This window comes from Bos indicus, chromosome 2, assembly GCF_029378745.1.
Source record: "Bos indicus isolate NIAB-ARS_2022 breed Sahiwal x Tharparkar chromosome 2, NIAB-ARS_B.indTharparkar_mat_pri_1.0, whole genome shotgun sequence".
Lineage (NCBI taxonomy): Eukaryota > Metazoa > Chordata > Mammalia > Artiodactyla > Bovidae > Bos > Bos indicus.
The window spans coordinates 37,630,181-37,656,594 of record NC_091761.1 but is presented as its reverse complement, the minus strand read 5'-3'; the positions used below and the strand labels follow the sequence as shown (position 1 = coordinate 37,656,594).

The 26,414-nt window shown below is 42.6% G+C and overlaps 1 protein-coding gene across 19 annotated transcripts in view; it reads left to right on the top strand.

Moving 5' to 3' along the window:
* Positions 1-26,414, top strand: part of PKP4 (plakophilin 4) — a 258,767-nt gene that overhangs the window by 217,819 nt on the left and 14,534 nt on the right. For all 19 annotated transcript variants that reach the window (XM_070767595.1, XM_019972379.2, XM_070767592.1 and 16 more), the window contains 5 exons: positions 16,418-16,601; positions 21,017-21,134; positions 22,577-22,768; positions 22,969-23,142; positions 26,140-26,290. In XM_070767595.1, coding sequence (XP_070623696.1) covers positions 16,418-16,601; positions 21,017-21,134; positions 22,577-22,768; positions 22,969-23,142; positions 26,140-26,290 — 819 coding nt within the window. The remainder of the gene's footprint in view (positions 1-16,417; positions 16,602-21,016; positions 21,135-22,576; positions 22,769-22,968; positions 23,143-26,139; positions 26,291-26,414) is intronic.

Here is a 26,414-nt window from a genome sequence, read left to right as displayed (position 1 = left end):
TAAAGTATGAAAATTATGTACTAAAAGTAGAATCCACGTTATGTATAAACTCCAAAATGGATTGCTTGCCCTAATGTAGTTTGAATATTAATGCTTTAACACATCTAAATTACATATTGATTTAGGTGTATGTACTTCCTCTTTATAATATGTTCTTAAAACATCAAACCCTCTCACACACACAAAAATAATTTCTTTGTATTTACATATTGTGTATTGTGTGTGTGTATGAAATGAAAATTAGAACAAGAAATAGAATTAAGAAGAAAAGATTATAGACATAGCTGTTTAAGAAGCTAGGACCATCACTGTGATTACACCCAAAAATTTATCCTAAGCTCCCTGTTAGGCATAGAGAAGATGGTGTTATTTGCAGTATATGAGTTTTTTCTTTCCTCATATGATATTTCTTTCCCATCACTTTGAACATATATATGAATGTTCAATATTTTCTCCCAGTAACCTACCTGTGCAGCCAGCAAGGCTACCGAATGATGTGTGCGGGCTCCCTGAGGGACCAGGGGGCAATCCAGGGTCAACCTGACCTTGGAAACACAGCGTCTACTAGATCTGGTTCTCTTTTGATTAACTAGGCTGATTTTTCATGGCTTGGTCCTTAACATCCATGATGTGCAGCTCTTTTCTCTTCTGTCATAATTTCTCACAGGAAGAGGGAGTCTTGGCAGCTTTTTTGTTTCTGAGGTTTTATCCTTGGGAGGAATTGTTACAGTGTCTTTCCTGAACTGAGCTCAAGAAATTTGTTATGATTTAGTGATAAACAAGAAGTAAAGTGCATGAAAGTTTGGTGATTTCTTTTTCATTTTAGAATAAATCAAATTTATTTGAAGTAGAGCCAGCCTGTACTACTAAGGGCTTTTATGTACTAATTTACCTGGTGCATACTCTGGATGGGAGTACTAATTTAGCTGCTTTACTACATATTTCATCATTTCTATTTGGGAACAGTACTAAGTTGCTGAGAACACAAGATATTTTAAGACTTGGACCTTGACCTTGAAAGGAGGATATGAGTTTTCCCAATTCAAAAAACTATTTCCCTAATAGATTGTATCAGTTCCAATATAAAACTAGCAACAACCTCTGATATTTCTGTCTTAGAAACAGCTGCCAGTAGCTTTTAGCCTATTATAGAAGTATTTTTTAGCCATAGTTATAGGGTACGGAATATTAACAACTGTTTTATAGCTCTGTATTTGTACCTGTAACAATTTATGTTGGTGTGTGGATGGATTGCTTATGAAATATTTTTTGCAAAAGTAGGCTTTGCTTTGGAATGGGAGTAGCCAGTGTGTAAACAGGTCACTGAGATGACAATAAAGAAAGGAGTTGGACCAGAGAACTTACAGAATTGAGTTTCCAGTTTCAAAATGCTATATGTCAGCCCAAGTTTGATTTGTATATAAACATTATCTACCTAATATGAAACTACCAAGTCATAATATAAATTGAGCATGGTTACTTGGCAGTGTATGTGTATTATATTTATACATTTATTTGTAGCTTAAGATTTATGGAGACAAGAAAAATCTATTCACATTTCTCAATTCCAGAATTTAGTAGTACCAACTTTAATGATCAGTAGTGGTTTACTGTTATTTTTAAATTTATTTATTTATTCATATTTTTAGCTGTGCTGGGTCCTCGTGGTGGTGCATGGGCTTTCTCCAGTTGCAGTGAGTGGGGTCTACCCTAGTTGTGGTGCAAAAGGCTTCTCAGTGCAGTGGGTTTTCTTGTTGCAGAGCACAGGTTCTGCAGGTTCTAGACTTTGTTGCCCCGTGGCATATGGAATCTTTCTGGACCAGGAATTGAACCCATGTCTCCTGCATTGACAGGTAGATTCTTAACCCCTGGAACCACCAGGGAAGTCCTCAGTAGTGTTCTAAGAGCAACTAATCCCTGATATGTTTTAGAGAATGACAACATCTAGAGATCCTTCTGCCCTTTCATTAACTATTCCTCAAGTCAAACACTCATAAACTGTCTCTAAATCATAGAATCACAAGATTGGGAGGGACCTCAGAATTCATTTTGCCCATCAGCCATCTAACGCATGGAGCCCCTGGGTGGCTTCCCTGGTGTGCAGGCCGCCCACCATTTGCTTGAACCCACAGGGACAGGGAAGTCATTACTTTGTTATTACTCAGTCATTAAGACTGAGCAGCAGGGTTGTCCAGAAAGCACCAAGAGAACATTAAGTATGACTGGAGAAGCAAGGAAGAGAAGCCCTCGGGAGCTCATTTTGCCTAGGAATAGCCACTCCAGTATTCTTGCTTGGAAAATTCCATGGACAAAAGGAGCCTGGTGGCTACAGTCCATGAGGTTGCACAGTCGGACATGACTAAGCATGCACACAGATAGCCCCAAATCCAGCCTTCCAGATTGCTCCTAACTGGGAAAGCATGCCCCAGTCTGAACCATTTTCATTAAAACACATCTGCTCCAGACTTGGTTTGAAGGGTGTGCTATGTGACTGCATCACGCAGCATTCCCTATCACCTGTCCATCTCCTGGAAGCTATCCTTCCAAATACTAATGTTCTGCCAGTGTCTCCACAAAGTACTCTGACCGTGGCCAATCTTGCATGATGCTTGGTCTTTGTAGGTATAGCCTAAGAGTTCTTCAGTTAAGTTATAGTCAACTTTGGATCATGAAATGTTAAAGCACAATGCAACTGTCTTGTTCAAAATATTGTATCACTTGAAAATTGGTATCCCCTTGTTCTGTTGTTCTTAACATTAAGTAATTCAACCTAGTTATTAATCCAAAGCCCTTTTTTCTAGTTCTTTTGTTTCAGTTTGGCATTCTTAACACACTTCAGTGAAGAAGTTTTAACTGTTGTTTTAAAAAGATGCCTCGCCTTTGCTTTAAATATAATAACTGTCCAGGGCCTGCATTTTGGGCCACATCTTTATTTTCAGGGGAAAAAAGGAAAAAATACTTGTAGCCAAGTATATTTTCCCAGGAGAGTGTGGCTGCCATTGTTAATTAAAATAGTTCTCTAATATGTAACATGATTCTGTGTTTTCTTCATTGTGTTGAACATTTTCCAGGTTGAAACCTAATGAGCTTTTCTTCCAGTAAGTGCTGATATGTGTAGGTGAGGTTTGTATTACAAAGATACTTTTTGCCTTTATTGTGCTTAAACCTGAAAGCTGGATGAAGTATGGTTTTCCCCCGGTTGGGTTGTAACATGAACATCTACTAGGTCACAGGCTGTGGATGAAAAGTGGGATCATCTTGTCACTAGAAAAAATGTGTTGAATTTACTTGTTCAGGATAATTAGTATTTCTAAGCTAGGATATGTCAGCTTCAAGTTATTGAGCATCCTGAAAGAATCACTTTTTAAAACTATAGAAATTGAAGATATTGCATAGAATCTGGAGGCCTGCCTTTTAATGCACCAGATGTCCCAAAATTATCACACTTCTCTTACCCCCATTAACACTGGTGTTAAATACCCAAAAGTAGCCTTTGGATAATAATGGACTTTGTTTAAATGACTGCCATATTCACATTCCTTCCAATTTAGCAAGTGATTATTCATCCATATGGCTAAATAAAATATTTCCACACTGTTTATTTTAAAATTTTTGGATGCCAGCAGTGGATTCCAGACACTATGAAGAACATGAAATTACGCATATTCCTTTCCTAATCATTAGCTCCATATTTCTAATTAGTAAATTAATAAGAAAATGATTGCTGTGGAAGAGGAAGAGTAGATGGGCCAGGCCAAAGTTTAGCAAACAGCAGGACATCCTATAAAGAGCCAGAGCTTAATGGACATGCATTCAGCCTTTTGGACGGTTGCTTGCCATTACAGGATGAAATAATTGCTAAACATGTCCCCTTGGCCTAATTAATGTGCCTTCAAAACAGTCATTTATTCTCTGATCCAGAGAGGAGTTGGCCTACTACTGTGTGCTGTGCTTTTTGTGGGCCCCTAGAGCTCTTCGGAGCCGCATGGGTAGTTTTCAGAAATCAAGCAGCATCGCCCCCCAGTTCTCAGCGTAAGTCGATAGAATCCTTACCACTTGGTCTACTTTATAAAATAGCATTTTATTATTAAATGCATTCTCTTCTTTACTGAACATTTCAAACCATAAAAATCAATAATGAGAAATAAAATGACAAAAGTTTCATTGGTAGCAAGACAATAATAGCTTGATAGATGCAACAACTGCTAATTCAAAGTCACAGAACTTTGAGCTGGAAAGGGCCGTAAAGAAATCTATTCTGCCCCTGGTATTTCAGCGTAAGAAACTAGGGTGCAGAGAGGTTGGCTTCCCTGGCTTGCAGGCTGGAACTGTTTCCTCCCTGCCTCTGCCTGCCCCAGCCCATCCCCCAAGTCTGGGGGAGGGTGCAAAAGCCCATTTTCACATCTCATGTTCCTTAATCTTTCAAATTACCACCAAAAAGAATTTTTTAAAAAGTCCCATATCTCCTTTACTGTCTGAATTTCACCCAGATGTATGGAGAAATATTTTTGAACTTAGTCACTGGCATGACCACATCAAACTAATGATCAGGTAGTTTGCTTCAAATATGTGAAATGTGATCTTAGCCTTGTATTTCAAGATTTGCATCCTGAGTATGAAAAGATTTGCCCTTGGAAGTGGAATGTGACATTCTGTTTAGTGCGTAGGATTCTGAACACCAAGCAGGATGAGGCAGTCAAGTGGGGAGACTCAGAGACTCCTGGAGAATTCAAGTGGTCAGCCACTGGTCTTGGGTGGGGTATCTCAGCACGAGCCAGGCCCCGTTAACGACACTCTTTCAGTAAACCAGCCAGCATGTTAGTGTGAGAAGGATGAGAGCACATGACAAAATACCCAAAAAAGATGCCCAGAAGACCCCACCCATGTTTCTCGGGTCTTTTGCAGTTTCGGAGTCTTTCTGATCTCTTAAGACTTAGGACTGGAGGCCCTTCTGTCTCTAAGCTGCTCTGCTTGGATCAGATGACTCAGTAGAAGCTTGGTGCCATTACAAATGCATAAGTACATTCCTGGAACACATAGAAGTCAGCTGTGGAACCTACAACTGCAGGAACTTTTTCTTAGGGCAATCTCTGTGTAAATGGCCTAACTCTGTCAGCACCTGAAGTGACCTGAAGATCAACCAGGGTGGCCACGTCACTACCCCCACTGCCACCTCTGCATCAGAGCACTTCTCTTAGAAGGATTTCCCTTCATGTGACCCATTCGCTTTTATAAACTGCCCCCCAGCAGAGGCAATCATCCTTTATGTGCCTTACGGGCCATTCTTAGTCAGCAATTCTAAATTGTAAGCTGATTTATTTTCAGAGGAAATGCCTTTCCAGGGTACATAAGACCATATCCCTCCGTGATGTCATTAATCCTCTCAACCTGCCTCTAAAGTTGGGAAGTTACCTAGGTAAGAAAGAATATGATGAAATGCAAATGTGGGTCTGTAAGTGGAGCTTTAGAAATTGATAGATCTTTTTAAAGATGCTGTGATCCACCTTTGTATCGGAAAAATCACAGAAACAAAGGCTAACCCTTACGTTCTTTAAAACTCTATACAGATAAAGATCAATCATTTGAGTCCTTTGGCTGGGAAGAGTTTAAACAGCCAGAGTAGTCCCCTTCCAATTGAACATGCAGGCTGGGACCACACTGTGTGCAGCATCTGAGCCATCACTCACGGTGACAGGAACCGGAGGTCCTGACCATCGTGACCACAGCAGGGTCCGAGTTAGCCTTCCCATGCCTGGCGTGGAGTACGTGTTAGCTGAGCAGGAAATCTCAGGGAGCAACCAGGGTCGCAAAGCAAGCCCCGCAGGCTGGCTGGGCCAGGCCTCCCTGTGGGACCCAGCTCTCGAGGCAGCTGCACTGCCCCCCACCTAGGATGGCACTGTGCCAACCAGCAATGAGTGTAGCAAAGCCTAGGCTGGCAGCAAGGGCACAGGAAAAAGAAAGCCAGGAGCTAGGAGTGTAAGCCAGGCCCAGGACTGCACATTCAGCTAGTCTGGGGGTCACCACACATGTTTTAGGAATCTCTGCTGAGATGGTCTCATCTTGGGAACCCTGGAGATGATTATCCCACCATGACTTGTTTTCCTGGGAATTTCTCCAGAGAAAGCCATTACTATAATTAAAGACACTCTCATAATAATTGCTTTCCTATTATTTCATTTCTGTCTCAGTGTCATAATTTATTCACAGCATTCCTGTCCTAGTGGAAAGTTTGAGACATTTACCTGAAGCCACAAATAGCAAATACTTCTCACACTATTTTTCCCCACTCCCCCTTGATTTCCTTGTTTCTGTCAGCTGAACCATAGTCTCACACATGAGCTAAACTGTTGACTCATCTTTGACATCACCCTCAGCTTACATCAGGCTCCAAATTCTCATCACAAGCATCTTCCCTCCCTCTTCCCGTCCCCTCCGCACTCCTTCAGGTCCTCATCACATGCTCCCTGAAGTACTGTCCTTGGACACAGGCTCTGCCCCTCCTGGTCCCTCAGGGTCACTGTCCCCTCCTGGGATGACCCCTGGCCTTACAGTCCACACTTTCCCACCTGCCAGCCAAATCTACAGCCCCTGTGCTCACCTTCCCTTCTGGGCCAACCCCAGCCTCAAGGTTCCCCCATTCCTACCCCTCAATGGAAGAGCACCCCAAGCCCACTTCCCCCTGGCCTCTACCTTTCACACTCCAGCTTGAATGCCATGGTCTCCAGTTCCACACCAAGGTGGAGCTTCGCCTACTCAGTGAACATCCAGAGCGAGGCAACCGGGTATTGGGAGCAAGTGTGGGCTCCAGAGTCTGATTGACTCATTTCCTTCTTGATCTCTGACCCCTGGCAAGTCCTCCTCACCAGTGCCAGCTCCCCCCAAAGATAAACACAGCACCTGCCACTTGGGGTTGCTGTGGAGTGCCTGACACAAACCACATGCAAGCTGGCCTTGTTGCTCTTTCTGCTGGTGACTCCTTGGTCACTGCTGCCTGGAGCTGTAACTGTTTGTGTCAAGGCCTCCTGGGAGCCAAGGGCCCGCCTACTTGTATCCTTTAGTGTCTGATGTAAAAGCACCCCTACCAGCACTTTTCCAGTAGAAGTGTAAATGCAGGGCACGTGTTGTTATGAACTTCCTAGTAGCCACATTACAAAGGAAAAGAAACATCTGTTTATTTTAATAGTGTAATTTGTTTGACCCAGTAGTTCCAGAATATCACTTCAACTTGTAAGCAGTACGGAAACTATTAGTAAGGTGTCCTACATTCACTTGTTTCATACCAGGTCTTCATAATCAAGTGCATATTCTATACTCAGCACATCTCAGTTTGGACTCGCTGTACTTCACATGCTCGATAGTCTAATATTTCTACCCCCCTTTTTCAAAGATGCTTGCAGGGTGGGGATACACAACTGCAGCCTGTTCCTCAGAGCCCATGGATGCAGAATGGCTGGGAAGGGATGAACATGTATATACCACACAGTGTTCTGACCCCCAGAGAACTGAAACATGACCTGACTTGTCATGATGCGTGCTCTGTGCAGGGAACCATGGGGCCAAGACCTTACTATCCCTTCTCTGAGTTAACACTCTTCACACCCCTATGGCTTGGATGCCTGGTGGACATCTCGTGAAAGAGCATAACTAAAGAACAAACACTGAGCATGAGGGCAACTTATGAAGGAAAATGCAGGGGCTGGTCAGGTCAGTTCAGTTCAGTCACTCAGTCATGTCCAACTCTTTGTGACCCCATGATTTGCAGCACGCCAGGCCTCCCTGTCCATCACCAACTCCCGGAGTTCACTCAGACTCAGGTCCATCGAGTCAGTGATGCCATCCAGCCATCTCATCCTCTGTCGTCCCCTTTTCCTCCTACCCCCAATCCCTCCCAGCATCAGGGTCTTTCCCAATGAGTCAACTCTTCGCATAAGGTGGCCAAAGTACTGGAGTTTCAGCTTTAGCATCATTCCTTCCAAAGAAATCCCAGGGCTGATCTCCTTCAGAATGGACTGGTTGGATCTCCTTGCAGTCCAAGGGACTCTCAAGAGTCTTCTCCAACACCACAGTTCAAAATCAGTAGTGATACCTGAAGTGCACTAGTACTTTTTTGGCTGTTTTATTTTTCTTTTTTTTTGCAGTGCCCATGAACTCTTGTGTTGTTCGGTGTTGGGTGTTTTGTTTTGTTTTTGATAACTAGGAAGCAACATGAATACTATATAAAAATTAATGGGTTTAGATTTATTTCATATCAGAAAAAAATTGCATAGGCTGTTATATATGCTACTCGAAAAATAGCATTTTCCAAATGTTGTTTAGTTTTCTAATATCCTTTAAGAAATATATTTTTCAAATGGTGCTATTATTAATCAGGTAAAATCAGTTTCTAATTTAACTATAGAATTATCACTTGGCTCTTTGAATAGCTATAAAACTAGTTTTAAATGTGAGCTCTTTGAAAATTCTGCAGCCAAGGATTTATGTGAAATGGTATTCTAATTACTTTATTCATTCTTTGTGGGAAAAATGAGCTTTCATCTCTTACGGCAGTATTTCATTGTGGTTACTGGTTACTCTTAATTACATGTACTTTTTCCTGTGGTAGAGAATAAGCAGCATTTTCTTCAATAGGAGGCATGAAATTCCCTAACATATTCTAAATTTGTTTATGCATGTTCATAGTTCTCACAACAAAAAAAACTAATTGTTTTGAATAAAAACCTCAAGTTTCCTAAGCTGAATTATAGTTCATTTTTAACTTTTTCTTATTGTGGGCCCTGCATAAGTGTAACCAGACATATAAAAGAATGAAAGAGTATTTCTTACCTACTATGCTTGCCTAATGAAATTTATTTATTTATTTTGCCTAATGAAATTTAAATTAATATTAAATTTAGAAAAAATGCTCATCATACTGTGAAAAGTCAACATGCTGAATATCCCTGAAGCACATTCTGCATTAGGATGTTAGAGCTAAAGGTTTATCGTGTTGATGGAGAATGCTAATCCTGAAGTTCTCTATTTGTTATCAGTCTCGCTGCATGTGGGAGTTGGTGTATATTCTTTTCATTACTTACTACTCTAGGAACATTCTCCCTGACCCATTAAATGAAGCCCTGGACAGACTAAGTGGAAAGAACATTATTTTATTACTACTTTAGTGATGTGGGTGCACACAGGTATTATTAGTCGGTCTTAAGACTGGTGCTTTTTACTTCGAGTAGAAAAGTCAATTCCATAGCTAAGGCTTTTAAGTTTAATTGAACCTTCTTCATCTAATATCGGTTGATCAGAACTGGTTACTTTAGCTTTCTATAACCTTTATTTTTTAAATAGAAAGTGGAGAAGAAAAACCAGTGTCTTGGAACTTGCTCTGATGTTCAAAATGGCAAGTTAAATCCATACCAAATGTAGTTTTGAGTGTTACATGGGAAAGCGCATGATTGGAGGTATAATGTAACCCTTAGTGTGGGATCAGAAAGCTGCCTTTGTGTGGATGCCACAAGCATATCAAAAATAGAATCCTTCCTTTTTTCTGATCAAGAATAATTTTGAACATTTTTTGAAGTTGCAGAAGAGGAAGCCTGAATTTCTATGGCAGACTGGTCTTATGAGTCATCCGAGTTGACCAAAAGATAGCCTACTTTGCCTACTTTGCTCTATATGTCTACAGAAGGATTCAGTTCAGTGCAGTCGCTCAGTTGTGTCCAACTCTTGGCAACCCCATGAATCGCAGCACGCCAGGCCTCCCTGTCCATCACCAACTCCCGGAGTTCACTCAGACTCATGTCCATCGAGTCAGTGATGCCATCCAGCCATCTCATCCTCTGTCGTCCTCTTTTCCTCCTGCCCCCAATCCCTCCCAGCATCAGAGTCTTTTCCAATGAGTCAACTCTTCGCATGAGGTAGCCAAAGTACTGGAGTCTCAGCTTTAGCATCATTCCTTCCAAAGAAATCCCAGGGCTGATCTCCTTCAGAATGGACTGGTTGGATCTCCTTGCAGTCCAAGGGACTCTCAAGAGTCTTCTCCAACACCACAGTTCAAAAACATCAATTCTTCGGCACTCAGCCTTCTTCACAGTCCAACTCTCACATCCATACATGACCACTGGAAAAACGATAGCCTTGACTAGACGAACCTTAGTTGGCAAAGTAATGTCTCTGCTTTTCAATATGCTATCTAGGTTGGTCATAACTTTTTTTCCAAGGAGTAAGTGTCTTTTAATTTCATGGTTTCAGTCACCATCTGCAGTGATTTTGGAGCCCCCCAAAATAAAGTCTGACACTGTTTCCACTGTTTCCCCATCTATTTCCCATGAAGTGATGGGACCAGATGCCATGATCTTCATTTTCTGAATGTTGAGCTTTAAGCCAACTTTTTCACTCTCCTCTTTCACTTTCATTAAGAGGCTTTTTAGTTCCTCCTGACTTTCTGCCATAAGGGTGGTGTCATCTGCATATCTGAGGTTATTGATATTTCTCTTGGCAATCTTGATTCCAGCTTGTGCTTCTTCCAGCCCAGCGTTTCTCATAAGGTACTCTGCGTATAAGTTAAATAAGCAGGGTGACAAATACAACCTTGACATACTCCTTTTCCTATTTGGAACCAGTCTGTTGTTCCATGCATACCTCTAAATAATTTCGCATTTTATATTTGGGAAACACTGACCCTGCAGTTTTGCAGTTTGAGGGATGGGGATCCAGGCATTTTGGTGTAACTTCTGGTGCTGGGAGATGGATCAGCAATGTGCTTCCCCTAGCCCATAACTAGGGTGCTGGTTTCAGCAACTGTCCGTTTAGGTCTTCAGGTGAAAAACAAGCAAAACTATGCTGGCGAATTCCCTTGAAGATTCATACCACTGTTCTGACCCTCTCCCTATAGTTACAGACATGAAAGGATACTCTCAGGACCCTCAGAAAAGAAGTGAAAAGGATGGAATACTTAGGAACTAAAGCTGACAGGCAAGCAGTAAAACAGAAATCTAAAAACAAATACAGGCTATTTAAGTGGATCCATTAACATATATTCCTGAGCTCCTGTTGTGTTCCCTGCATAAGTGTAACCAGACATATAAACGAATGAAAGAGTATTTCTTACCTACTATGCTTGCCTAATGAAATTTAAATTAATATTAAATTTAGAAAAAATAAATGCTCATCATACTGTAAAAAGTCAACATGTGGAATTTCAAGCCCACCAAATCATTAAATGGAAAGTTTATTTTGTGTGTCTTGACTCTTTAACGTATTATGTGTAAAGCACATTGTGCCTGGCAAAGAGTAAGACCACAGTAAAATGGCCAAGTTACTGTTATTGATGTTGATTTGTGAACGTTCTGCTGTCCAATCCCAAGTAGATGTAATGGCTGGTAGTAGACTGTGAAATGACATATAACTCCACTGATCATTCTAAATGCTGGACAAAGAACAGAAAGAGCCAGACAAAATTCTTATTCCGGGACAGAAAATCAGGCCAATCTACAAATCTGGTAACTATCCTTTGCCAGAGTAGATCTTAGAAGGGGCCAGGAGTGGAGGCAGGAACCATGAGAAACAAGCTTTTCTGCCAGCGATCAGAGAACCTCTAAGCGTCAGCCTCAAGAGAAGTGTGCCAAGAACCAGCCCTCTTCTTAGTCATGGTCTCACCTGAAGTTTGTGACTCAACACTGTTTAATTTTCTGTATAGATATATCTCATTTTATACCTATAGCCTACAATATGATAGACTTTACTTTCCATAAACCTTGCCTTAAGTGGATTTTACTGGAATGCATTTATTCTGTGAAGTAGAAGGTAGCTTATTGGAAAATGCAGCTCTCCCCCACGTGTAGAATTCTGTAGAGTGAGGACAGTGAAATGATTTCACAGAAAAAAAAAATTGCTCTATGGCCTTAGGAATCACATGATATAAAATTGTCAGCAGGGGAGGTTGGGAAATGACCCTTGCCACCACAGCCTCAGGGCCACACGCTGCCACGTATGCAGGCCTCTTCAGCGCCCTGGGCAGTGAGGCCGGCCTGGTTGGCAGGAAGCATTAGAGCCCTGTTTGTGGCAGCTGCTGCCACCCACCCTTCCACACCTCAACCTTTTGGCTTCTCTCAGCTCACCTATCATCTAGGTCAGAGCCAACCTTCAGAGGCTCGTTTTTCACTCTTAGCTCCCAAGGTCTGTTCTGTGGTCATCCATCCTCAGATATTTTTCCCCTACTACAGCCCTTTTTAAATGCCTTTTAGACCCAAAACCCAGTTTTTCAAACAGCAACACACAAGTGAAGCCCAGTATTGAGAAAAGAGGCTGGAGCCACTCTGGGTGAACTGGGGTAGGATCTAGAGCCCTGCCCCCAATTCTCCACCCACCCCTCCCCTGGCTCCCCCTGGAAGCCCAGCAGAACCCTCAGAATCCATAGAGAAGTGGGGCCGCCTGTGGAGTTGCAGTTCATTTTGTGAGCACCTGCCATGTGCGTCTGCCACAAAATAATTATGGAAGCAAAGGTCTGTTGTGGTGGACAGGACAAACTTTAAGAGATAAAGTAGGGTCTTTCCTTTCCCTGATTCTGGACTGTCCAAATCTCCTTCGAGTCTGAGCCTAACAAGGTGGGTCACCGCTAAGGCTGAGGTTTTGAAAAGCTGTGCTTTTTTTTTAATATAAATGTATTTTAATTCGAGGTTATTTACTTTACAATATTGTATTGGTTTTGCCATACATCAACATGAATCCGGCACAGGTATACACGTGTTCCCCATCCTGAACACCCCTCCCACCTCCCTCCCCGTACCATCCCTCTGGGTCATCCCAGTGCACCAGCCCCAAGCATCGTGTATCATGCATCAAACCTGGACTGGCGATTCGTTTCCTATATAATATTATACATGTTTCAATGCCATTCTCCCAAATCATCCCACCCTCTCCCTCTCCCACAGAGTCCAAAACACTGTTCTATACATCTGTGTTTCTTTTGCTGTCTCACATACAGGGTTATCGTTACCATCTTTCTAAATTCCATATATATGCGTTAGTATACTGTATTGGTGTTTTTCTTTGTGGCTTACTTCACTCTGTATAATAGGCTCCAGTTTCATCCACCTCATTAGAGCTGATTCAAATGTATTCTTTTTAATGGCTGAGTAATACTCCATTGTGTATATGTACCACAGCTTTCTTATCCATTCATCTGCTGATGGACATCTAGGTTGCTTCCATGTCCTGGCTATTATAAACAGTGCTGTGATGAACATTGGGGTACATGTGTCTCTTTCAATTCTGGTTTCCTTGGTGTGTATGCCCAGTAGTGGGTTTGCTGGGTCATAAGGCAGTTCTATTTGCAGTTTTTTAAGGAGTCTCCACACTGTTCTCCATAGTGGCTATACTAGTTTGCATTCGCACCAACAGTGTAAGAGGGTTCCCTTTTCTCCACACCCTCTCCAGCATTTATTGCTTGTAGACTTTTGGATAGCGGCCATTCTGACTGGCATGAAATGGTACCTCATTGTGGTTTTGATTTGCATTTCTCTGATAATGAGTGATGTTGAGCATCTTTTCATGTGTTTGTTAGCCATCTGTATGTGTTCTTTAGAGAAATGTCTGTTTAGTTCTTTGGCCCATTTTTTGTTTGGGTCATTTATTTTTCTGGAATTGAGCTGCAGGAGTTGCTTGTATATTTTTGAGATTAGTCCTTTGTCAGTTGCTTCATTTGCTATTATTTTCTCCCGTTTTGAAGGCTGTCTTTTCACCTTGTTTATAGTTTCATTTGTTGTGCAGAAGCTTTTAATTAGGTCCCATTTGTTTATTTTTGCTTTTATTTGCAATATTCTGGGAGATGGGTCATAGAGGATCCTGCTGTGATTTATGTCAGAGAGTGTTTTGCCTATGTTCTCCTCTAGGAGTTTTATAGTTTCTGGTCTTACATTTAGATCTTTAATCCATTTTGAGTTTATTTTTGTGTATGGTGTTAGAAAGTGTTCTAGTTTCATTCTTTTACAAGTGGTTGACCAGTTTTCCCAGCACCACTTGTTAAAGAGATTGTCTTTTCTCCATTGTATATTCTTGCCTCCTTTGTCAAAGATAAGGTGTCCATAGGCGCGTGGATTTATCTCTGGGCTTTCTATTTTGTTCCATTGGTCTATATTTCTGTCTTTGTGCCAGTACCATACTGTCTTGATGACTGTGGCTTTGTGGTAGAGCCTGAAGTCAGGCAGGTTGATTCCTCCAGTTCCATTCTTCTTTCTCAAGATTGCTTTGGCTATTCAAGATTTTTTGTATTTCCATACAAATTGTGAGATTATTTGTTCTGGCTCTGTGAAGAATACTGTTGGTAGCTTGATAGGGATTGCATTTAATCTATAGATTGTTTTGGATAGTATACTCATTTTCACTATATTGAGTCTTCCGATCCATGAACATGGTATATTTCTCCATCTATTAGTGTCCTCTTTGATTTCTTTCACCAGTGTTTTATAGTTTTCTATATATAGGTCTTTAGGTTCTTTAGGTAGATATATTCCTAAGTATTTTATTCTTTTTGTTGCAATGGTGAATGGAATTGTTTCCTTAATTTCTCTTTCTATTTTCTCATTATTAGTGTATAGGAATGCAAGGGATTTCTGTGTGTTGATTTTATATCCTGCAACTTTACTATATTCATTCATTAGTTCTAGTAATTTTCTGATGGACTCTTTAGGCTTTTCTATGTAGAGGATCATGTCATCTGCAAACAGTGAGTGTTTTATTTCTTCTTTTCCAATTTGGATTCCTTGTATTTCTTTTTCTGCTCTGACTGCTGTGGCCAAAACTTCCAAAACTATGTTGAATAGTAGTGGTGAGAGTGGGCACCCTTGTCTTGTTCCTGACTTTAGGGGAAATGAAAAAGCTATGCTTATGGTGGGCTGTCCCACCCCAAAGGGTAGGAGCAGAGGAAGGGTGAAAGAATGTCTTGGGGGAAGAAAGGAAACCCAGTCAGCAAGGCCCAGAAGTCAAAGCCAAGTGAGAGTGGAGAGCAGCCAGGACCCAAGACGAAGCCCTGCATCTGCCTCCATCATTGACCATTGACAACCGTGTGGGTGGGTCAGGGCAGACATGGGGAATGATGGTCCTCTCAGTTTATAGAGTATTCTCTTTGGTTCTGGCTTTGGCTTATACCCCTCGTCCAACCTTCATAAAGAAAGAAAGAAAGAAAGTTCCTGTCAGTTCTCTCCTGCCTCCCTCCTTTATAAAGGGCCCTGTGATTTTGTCAGGCCCAGAGGAGGCTGTGCAGTTTCTAGGCTGGCTTCTTGGTCACCAGACCCAGAGCAGCAGTTTCCAGTCTTGTCTCTGGCCTGACACTCTTCAGTCATGTTCACAAGCCTGATGTGCTTCCATGGACACGGGCAGATTTTGCCAACTCTGTCCCCTCCACAGGGCCTCGAACATTTTGTGTGCTGATAATTCTAAAAGCACTGTACTGATGAAAGCAACTTGCCAAGGATACATCAGGAGTGTAGGGTTCTGAGGGACTTCAGTGCAGAGGAACCAGCTGTACCATTTCTCCTCCATCCCCTTCCCCCTTACTTAGGAAAATGCATTGATGTAAAAATTAGAGTAGGTATAATCTTGAAATTTCTCTAATTTCTAAAAGAGTAATTATTAGGAAATATGCATGCTACAACAATAATTTAACCCTCTTATGACTGACACAGAAATGAAGACCTTCAAGTATGTTTGTAATTCAAGTAACACTCTAATAAGCTGCATTTAAGGTCTCTTGGCCTTGGAATCTTGATACGAATTACAGTATCAGTAGCTTTTAATTTATTGTTAGTGTTTTGCCTGTATCCAAAAAGGAATGGTAGTAATTTGCACATACTAAAAACACTCTTAATGTGGAAACAGAAGTGTTTAAACCTTTTCTAAATAAGAGAGACGAAACAAATGTGTGACCATTCTTTGTGCCAGCAAGTCATTGCACACATAATATTTATGCTTGAGCTTCCCACTAGCGAAAGTAAGAAAAGGAAGTGTGATGAAGAGAAAGTTTAAGTCTTTCGAGAAAGAGAAGTTCTTTTCAAGAACTAAATTGTAAAAATGGCTTGTCACAGAGAACACTAAATGTAAGAGACGATACAGGAACCTCATTTTTACAACCATCACAGATGCATCATATTTGTGATCCTTGATTACATTGTGCCCGTCCTCCTCATGGAGTAACTAACTCTGCTTTGCTTTGCAAAACCACAGTCATCTTGCCTAAGGATGACTTGATGATGTACCAGAAACTCATATATGTTCACTCAACATTTATTAGAGGTCCAGCCCCAGCCTGGGTGTAAATTCAGGCCATTAGGTTTGGAACAGACTGAGTTCCCAACTAATGCTAACATGTTCATTTCATTTCTAAAACTGCAGGATTTCTAATTGATGATTTGACTTTAAAATCTGCCTTCTTTAGGAGTTCTGTGGAATTTATCCTCATGTGATGCTGTAAAGATGACAATCATCCGAGATGCTCTCTCGACTCTGACAAACACTGTGATCGTTCCACATTCTGGATGGAATAACTCTTCTTTTGATGATGATCATAAAATTAAATTTCAGACTTCACTCGTTCTGCGTAATACAACAGGTTGCCTGAGGTAGATATTTTATTTCTTCTTTCCGATTGTCTGATTAAATAACATGTGTCATAGCTAAGTTGATTTTAGGATGATTTACTTAACTTTCATTAATATCTGTGTAAGTTTCCAAGTTTGTTTAAGTGTAAGCCACTAGACTTTGTTAATCTGTGAGGAAAACATTATGAGCACAGACTAGTGGCTTGATAGACATTATCTTGTAAATGACTCTTCTATAGACTAGTCAAAAAAAACCTTTCAGTCTGAAAAATTACTGCCAAAATTCCAGTGTTTTACGCTTTAACAGCATTTTTCTGGTTATTACATTCTGATTGCTAATGTGTTTGCAGCCTGGTTTTTGTTTAAATTCAAGATATGGAGGTATAAACTTTGAGTTGTAAAATAAGTAAGTCATGAAGGTACAATGTACACCTTGGTAGCTACATGCTGTGTGTGTTGTACTTAGTCGCTCAGTCGTGTCCAGCTCTTTGCAACCCCACAGACTGTAGCTCCCCAGGCTCCACTGTCCATGGGGATTCTCCAGGCAAGAATACTGGAGTGAGTTGCCATTTCTTGGAACAGGGGATCCCCCCAACCCAGGGATCAAACATTGCAGGCAGATTGCAGGTGGATTCTTTAGCATCTGAGCCATCAGGGAAGCCCTGGTGACTATAATCAACCATATTGTGTTGTAAAGTTGAAAGAGACTTAAGAGTTAATCTTAAAAGTTCTCATCACAAGAAATAAAATATGTTTTGACTTTGTGTGGTGACAGGCTCACTGTGGTGATCATTTCACAGTGTATGCTATGCTATGCTATGCTATGCTGTGCTGTGCTATGCTATGCTATGCTAAGTCACTTCAGTCGTGTCCGACTCTGTGTGACCCCATAGAAGGCAGCCACCAGGCTCCCCCGTCCCTGGGATTCTCCAGGCAAGAACACTGGAGTGGATTGCCAGTTCCTTCTCCGATGCATGAAAGTGAAAAGTGAAAGCGAAGTTGCTCAGTCATGTCCGACTCTTAGCGACCCCGTGGACTGCAGCCTACCAGGCTCCTCCATCCATGGGATTTTCCAGGCAAAAGTACTGGAGTGGGGTGCCATTGCCTTCTCCATTCACAGTGTATACAGATGTCAAATCACTGTGTTATACACCTGAAACTAATACAATGTCTGTTAATTAGACGTCGGTCTTTTTAAATCTGGGCTTCCCTGATAGCTCAGTTGGTAAGGAATCTGCCTGCAATGCAGGAGACCCCTAGTTCGATTCCTGGGTTGGGAAGATCCACTGGAGAAGGTATAGGCTACCCAGTTTTCTTGGGCTTCTCTTGTGGCTCAGCTGGTAAAGAATCCACCTGCAATGCAGGAGACCTGGGTTCGATCCCTGGGTTGGGAAGATCCCCTGGAGAAGGGAAAGGCTACCCATTCCAGTATTCTGGCCTAGAGAATTCCATGGACTGTATAGTCCATGAAATCGCAAAGAGTTGGACATGTCTGAGTGACTTTAACTTTTTTAATGTAACAGTTGAAACCTTTCTGCTTTTAAAAGGGTGCAGAAAGGTATAGTTTAAATAGTCATTGGATTTGAGTTTTATAAATAAATGAAAATGAACCCAAATACTATTTTCAGTCATTATCTTTAGCATTTGAAATCCAGAAGGCCTCTTTTAAGTGTTACAGTATTGCTCCCTATTTGCTGGTCATTCTCATCAGCTGTTGCCAAGGCTTCTTGGGAATTTGAAACAAACCTTAGGGCTCTGCCTCAGACAGACGGGCTTTCTGTTCCATTCTGAGCCTTGGTTTCCTCATCTTTAGAACAGGGGTAATAATACCGTCTCAGAGTTGTGAAGACTCAGCTTGTATAGAATGCTTCATGTAGTGATAACACAGTGAACGCTATTCACATTTAAGCTAAGGTGTCTAAGCATCTCTACAACAGAGCTTGTGGGAGCAGGGGAAGGGGCCTGGGCTTCTCCTCTGAAGCCTTCCCCTATTGGAATGGTTAACTGTGGGCTCCTTTGCCTAGAACTGGCAGGGGCGGTGGGTGGGGGCTGGGGTGGTGGTGGTGACAAGAGTTAGGCTCTTAGAGGACAGACCAACTCCCTGACTCAGATTCCTGCATCACCAAGCAGGTCACATGGCCTCTACTGCTGATTCGTGGGTCAGCATCTCATCCTGTCCCCATGCCTGAAAGGGGAGACTGTGATCACTCAGCCAGTCTGCCCGGCTTCAGGGAAAGCCCAGGAGCAGGACACACAGGCTCCCCCAGTGGCTCAGAGCTATTAACATTTGGCGAATGCCTTCTGTGTACATTTAGTGATGACCAAAACAGACTGGATCCCTGCTCTGATAGAACAGAATTCTATTGATGAAGATAGGTAAATAAACAAGAAAATAACAGACGTCATTTTAAAAAAATAGGGTGACCTAAGAGTTACTAGCCGGGTACTTTGAAGGTCAGGTGGTCTCTCATAGGAGGTAAAGTTTAAGTATCTGAGATACTACAGGAGCTGCTCACATGAGGGCTGGTGAGGGAGGTGAGGAGAACACATTCTAGGCAGAGGCAACAAGGCGTGTAAAGACTCTGGGGCAGGGACAGGCTCGAGGCTGGAGCTTAATGTGCAAGGTGCAGAGTGGTGCCAGGTTATGTCAGATTTTTTAAATCATAGGAAAGAGTCTGTACCACCTGCCAAGTGCCATGGGAAACAGGGTTTTAATCATGGGAGTGGCTATGGTTTCTGACTGTGATGTAGGGGACAGTGGAGGCAAGAAGGTGAGGCTGTGCATCAATCTAGGCAAACAATGAGAGTGGCTGAGACCAGGCTCTGGAGAGAGGTAGGCAGAGTTGGGTATGTTATAGAGGGAAAGGCTGACAAGATTTGCTCATTGACTAACTATGATGGACAACGAAAAGAGAGGAAGTAAGGACACCGCCTTTATCTTTGGCCAGATCAGCTGGGAGCATGGAAGTGCTGTTGATGAGGTCAGGCAGAGGGCAGGGGGGAGTAACTGAGGGTTTTGGCTGATCTACTTTGAGATGTCTAATTAGCTATCCATACGGTAATACCAGGATTAAATGAGTTTGGCGTTCTTGAGAGGGGTTGCCCTAAAGATAGACATTTAGGGGTCATGGGTCCACAGGTTGTGCTCCTTGTGTCAAATCCAAGGAACAGAAGGACACCACCCAGGAAGAGTGCAAAGATAGAGGCAGGGATCAGTATAGCCCTGGGCACCCCCAGAAGGACCCACGGGCAGAAGAGGCTGAGAAGCAAGACAGCAGATGAGAGGAAAACCAGAGAGAGACGAGGAACAGAAGAGGACAGCTGTTGAGTGCAGCATAAAGGTTACCGCAGAGGGATTATGCTGCTGCTAAGTCGCTTCAGTCGTGTCCGACTCTGTGAGACCCCATAGACGGCAGCCCACCAGGCTCCCCCGTCCCTGAGATTCTCCAGGCAAGAACACTGGAGTGGGTTGCCATTTCCTCCTCCAACGCATGAAAGTGAGAAGTGAAAGTGAAGTTGCTCAGCCGTGTCCGACTCTTAGCGACTCCATGGACTGCAGCCCACCAGGCTCCTCCGTCCATGGGATTTTCCAGGCAGGAGTACTGGAGTGAGGTGCCATAGGTGACAGTATCTCTGTGGCCTCAGAGAAACAAAGGTAGAAAGAGGACTCATTCTCAGTCCCCCTTACAAAGGCTAATTTTTGCAAAATTGCAGAGTTTGACTACTTTGTTAATGGCACATAAAATAGAGCCTTATAATTTGGTATCAATTCACAATGTTGAATGGACAGTAAAATTTCAGTATGGATGAGACCTAAAAACAACTCAGAGTTTTTAATAATTTAAAAGATCAGGCAAATTGTAGCATGACCAAGTGTTCTCATTTAACTTGAAGTTTTTGTGTAAGAAATGATGTTTCCTCTGTTCATTCAAGAAGCATTTATGACCACCTACTACATGCAAAACATGTTTTAATAGGTGCAGGGACTTCCAAGACCTTATGGCCTTACAAGGAAAGTACAACTGCCTGAATATAGCAACCGTGCATGGCTAACAAACATCCTTTCACATGGTGGGCACTTTTGTAATTGCTTTATCTGTAGCAATTCATCTTTTCCTCACAGCAATCCTATGAGATAGTTACTATTATTCCTCCTTTTTTACATAGAAGGAAACTCAGGATAAGCCCCCAAAATAATTCTATTAGAAGGTTAGAAAGTGACCTGTCATGAGAGAGATACGAAGTTCAAGTGTCCCTGCTGTCTTCTATTCATGGCTAATGAGGGGCTGGCTATTATTATGAGCTCTTGAGATATTAAAATGCAGGCTCCATACACCTCCTCAGACCAGATTTACACGCTGCTCTGTCGTCCATTCTCGGATCATTAAGGTGAGGCTCCACGGCTAATGAGCTCCCCCGTGTCTCTGCCTGTATAGGAATCTCAGCTCTGCTGGGGAGGAAGCGAGGAAGCAGATGCGGTCCTGCGAGGGGCTGGTGGACTCGCTGTTGTATGTGATCCACACGTGTGTGAACACTTCCGATTACGACAGCAAGGTCAGTGAATGCTGGTTGGCAGAGGACAGCAGCTGCTGACCACCACTATCTGCGTGCCCTTGACTCTGGCTGGAATTCCTGACCCTCTCCTCTCTGTTAGGTTACGCTCCAGGTTAAAGGGAGAATGTCTCTATAAAAATTACAAGTTAACAGAGACAAGAGAACTTAACGAAAATAGCCTTAGAACCGTGAAAACTGAATGATTCCATGCAGTAAGAACCTTAGCAGGGTCCAGACCTTCTCTGTGACTCTCCTGGGCTCAGTGTCAAGGTGATTGCCCCACTGCTGTTCCCTCTAATTCCGTATCCCCTGCTGCTACAATCAGACCTGTCTGCATCTGAGTATTTACTGAATAAAAGTTCCTGACTGAGGCACTGGAACCCCCCACCTCTCTGCCCAGCCTGCCTCGATACCAAAGGGTGCCCCTTCTGCATCCCAGGTTGCTGCATTCATCTGCTCCCTCTATTCCCACATGAGCCCCTCATCCTCCCCTCCTATTTCCTCCATCCCGGCCCTTGTACAAAGCATGCTGCTCATATCCAGGGTCTACACTGGCGTCAGAAGCTGGGGAAGGTGGGAGGAAACAGGAAAGAGGGACTAAATGTATCTAGAATCCCAAAGCAGGCCAGTCATGTATTGTTCAGATTGGGCTAGACAAAGAGAGGCCACAAGTAGGCCTGGGTTTGAAAATAACGGTCTGTGAGAGAAAAGAATGATGAGTGGTAGGCTTGGGAGGAGGTAGAGGAGAATTCAGAGTGACAGCCAGGTTTTCATTTGAGCTTCATTGAACCAAAAGATCTGCAGATGAAACTCAGAGGAATAAACAAATTGGAAGGGGAGCACTTGCGGGCAAAACTGAACTGGTTTGGACACTCTTTGTTGAGTAGACAGCTGGCTTCCCAATTAGAGGTGTGATGGAGACTTTGGAGGGGCAAAAGACCATGTGCAGAAGGCAAAATGCAGAACGAAAGAGATCATGGGACTTTCCACAGATGGAGGGGAGAGGTGGGAGATGGAAGAAGAGGACAAAGATGGCACTTGGGGGAGGGGCTGTGCTGGAGGGCCGTGGCCACACCTGCTGTCATGATGAGAGTTCCCAGCTGGGAGAAGGGGTGGGGTTCTGGTAATATGGGGGCTCTGCCACTGCAGCAGCCCTGAAGCAGAAACCTTGGGCATTCTCCCCTCCAGAGCCCCACACATTTCACTCAGTGTGAAATCAGATCCTCAGCTCTACTTTGGGTGGCTCTGCACACTCTGTGAGCTTGGGGTCCCACCAACTTGAGTCTGGAATCAGAGTTCTAACTTTCAGTTTGCAGGTTCCCATCAGTGAAAAACAGTTCTTTCATATTCTACATTTATTTAGTGCCACTGGTGCTGGGTACAGAAGCATTTTGCACTAACACGCTACGATGATTTTAACCCTGCGCCGTGTTGGGTTTCAGACCGTGGAGAACTGCGTGTGCACCCTGAGGAACCTGTCGTATCGGCTGGAGCTGGAGGTGCCTCAGGCCCGGCTGCTGGGGCTGAACGAATTAGATGACTTACTCGGAAAAGAGTCTCCCAGCAAAGATTCGGAGCCAAGCTGCTGGGGGAAGAAGAAGAAGAAGAAAAAGAGGACACCACAAGAGGATCAAGTTAGCATTTTATTTGACATGAAACTCTTAAAGTTTTGTTTCTCTGGGAGTAAGAAATCACATATTTGGCAAGAAAAAATTTTTTCTCATGATTCAGCTTTTCTGCATAGCTCTAGCTGAGTCCAGCAGAAAGGAATGTTTTCAAATGTTGAATACTGTGTTCGCTTTGCCTCCACCAGTACATGTTCTTTGTCTTTCAGTGGGATGGAGTTGGTCCTATCCCAGGACTGTCAAAGTCCCCCAAAGGCGTTGAGATGCTGTGGCACCCATCAGTGGTAAAACCGTATCTGACCCTCCTAGCAGAAAGTTCCAACCCAGCCACCTTGGAAGGCTCTGCCGGATCACTCCAGAACCTCTCTGCTGGAAACTGGAAGGTAGGATGTCCTCCGCTCGTCCACACCTCCATGCAGTCAGACCTGCCATGGTCAATGGAAAGGGACGAACAAAGGTGTTTAGAGCTTGGTAAAGGGTAGGAGGAAAAAAGTGAGGAGACTACAGTTGGCTCTGGGGATCCAAGGATGGATATGACATAGCCCTTCCGCATGAGAAACTGAAGGCGAAAGAGAAAAACAGATGTATTGAGAAAGTGTTGCATAGACTCCATGGTCTTGGAAGAGGACCTCTAACTCAGCCTGGTGAGGGAAAGGCAAGGAAGGAGGGACTCCAGGAGGTAGGGAAGAGTTCCTGGGGGGATGGTGCTGCCCAAGTGGAACCTTTAAGAATGAGCAGATGAAGCCACACAGTGTGAGGTTGGGTGCAGAGGGAGCTTTCCAGATAAAGGGACAAGAGGGCACAAGAGCCCTCACAGTGAGGACGTCATGGGCGCAGGCTATGGGCTGGTGGCTGAGGTGTGCAGGGGGACAAAGAGTGCCCGTGGTGGAACTAGCCCTCGTACCCAGGCCTGACGGCCAAGCTTCAGGAGCTAAAACCTGACCTTCAGACCAGAGGGGCCACTGAAAGGGTTTAAGCAGACAGGCGACATAGACAGACTGATGTGGACACTGTTGGATCCCATCTGCAGCTGCACTGAGAGTGAATTTGAAGTCAAGAGCCATGGAGGCTGGGATTCTGTTGGAGAGCCTGGTGAGAGATGCCGAGGGCCTGAATTGGAGCTGAGATTGGGCCTTTGTTCCTTTCTAATACTTGCAGAACCTACGTGTGGCAGAGTTTCTGCCTCCACTGGTAAATCTGTGACTTCATTAGGAAAATTGAAGGTGATTTCCTACTGTTACCACCATAAGCAAGTTCTCAAAACTTTTTAAATATCATCTGACAACATCTCAGACAATTCTTGTTTGAAACATTTCAACCTCTAGAAGTTTGCCAACAAGTATGTTTTAGTAGAATTATTATAATGCTTGTTTTTGATTATTTCCTCCATCACCACCTCCCAAAACGAAAATTGTCTGGGCATTGTTTTTTTCCATGAGAGTGAAAAGTATTGCATTGCTAGCATGCAGCCAGCTGTTCTAATGCTTATATATAAATAATTAGGCCTAGTGCTAAGCCACTGTGGTTTTTTTGTTATGTTCTTGATATGTGTATGTCACTTTGCTGTACAGCAAAGATTGGCACAACATTGTAAATCAACTATTAATTAATTAAAAACATTAAAAGTACTAATAGCATCTAAGTACTGACTCTGGAGCCAGACCCCTGGCTTTGAATCCTGCCCTACCTCCCTTACTAGCTGGAGGCCTCAGATCTTTCTGTCCTCAGGTTCATCATCTGTAAAATGGAAATAATACTCACCTCATTATGTGATTTTAAGGATTAAATGAGGTAATAAATGTGGAGGACCGAGGACAGTGCCCAGCACATAAGTATTCATAAATATTTATGTTGGTGATGTGGTGTTCACCTCCAGCTCCTTATGACCTGAGAATCATATGGTGATTTTAAAAGCAATAACTAAAATAGATATGATTTGAGTTGTAGAATTTTGTTTTCTGGGACCTTTAGTGAATAGAAGTTAAATGGCAGGGTCATTTAAAATGTAAATATTATATGGAAGTGATTTCAAAGGTATCGAAAATAGTAAATCAAAATATTGGACTCTCATTAAGAAAACAAGATACTCATGGTGAGAGATGTAAGCAAGTGAGAAGCTATTTTGGGGGTGGCAATGGTGGTAATGTTCTGAAAGGGAGGCCCTCGAGGTAAACTGAGCCAGTTGTCTCCAAGAGAGACAGGCATTGGTTCTGTCCTTGCAGGTTTCAGAGGGAGAAGTTGCCAAAGCTGCCCAAGTCCTTTACCCGATGGCAAGTTGTGTATTATGTCTCCCCCGCAGATTTCATTTGATTTAGAAAACAGGAGTATTCACTTTACCTGAAAAAAGCTAATAGGATCTTTGAAATGTATCTTTTCCTTTTATTTATGTTTTTTAAAAAATCCATTCTGTTGATATTAAAGAAGCGTCAGTCACATATTTTCATGTTCAAAATAATACAAAGGGCTGGCAGATCTTTGTCCTTGTGTCTTGACCACAGCAGGAAAGTATTAAGATACTTTATGAGCAACATTTTTCAATTATCCTAAATTGTGAAAGATAGTTTGTATTGGTAAAAATGCCAGTGAAAGCTCAAAACAAGATTAAAGACCCATTTTCAAATGTTACTTTTTCTGTTTGTTTGTTTCCTTGATGACTTCGTGTTCATTTCCAATTCATGTGGTGCCCAGACGGACTCACTGTACAGACTTGCCTCTTAATCACGAAAGAAGTTTTTGACTGTGGATTTTAAAAAAGCAGCAGCAGCAGCTAACTAATCTTGAATGATAAAGCATTTTGCGCACAGATATACTTACTTTTTCACCAATGTATATGAATTATGATGCCCAGTGTTCCTGGAGAGTTCCTTTTCTTCCAAGGCAAGGGATTTTTTTCCCAAGCAATTTCTTTGAAGGGTTACTAAACTGTAAATATTGTTGCAGAGAATACAGGGAAAGACGACTGGATAGAGACAGGTTCTCCTTTAATGTGCACTGATCAGTTACCAGCTCTGCCACGCTATTTATAGCCTCTGGACCTGGCATGGGGCCAACTGCAGAGAAGACACGCCATCCGTCCTTAATCATGTTTATGTAGCTGAAGTAGAAAGTAATCACTGCCTTCTCTTTTCTGCACAAAAATATCTGCCAGATGGTGGTTTGAGGTTTTCAGGCTTTGGGATTTCTTTTTAAATCAGTCATCCTAGCTTATCTTTTTCCCAAACTGGTTTTCTCTTGACTGGCATCACAGATTTAATCTCCAGTTGGAAAGAAAACATTTAATCTATTAGTTCATCTTTTGAAAACATTTTTCTTAGGTGACAGTAATACCTGAGAGCTGCACTCTGTTTTATAATTGCTTATTATCTTGTTTTGTTTCTTAGTTCGCAGCATATATCCGAGCAGCCGTCCGCAAAGAAAAAGGGCTCCCCATCCTAGTAGAGCTTCTGAGAATGGATAACGATAGAGTTGTTTCTTCTGTGGCGACTGCCTTGAGGAATATGGCCCTAGATGTTCGCAACAAGGAGCTCATAGGTATGTTCTGGTGACTTGATGAACTCTAAAGAGAAATGACAGCATTTATAAAGCTCTTCTTTTGATTTATAAAAATATGACATTTAAAATGATTAGCAACTGAATCCTAGTCCCTGGTTTCTTG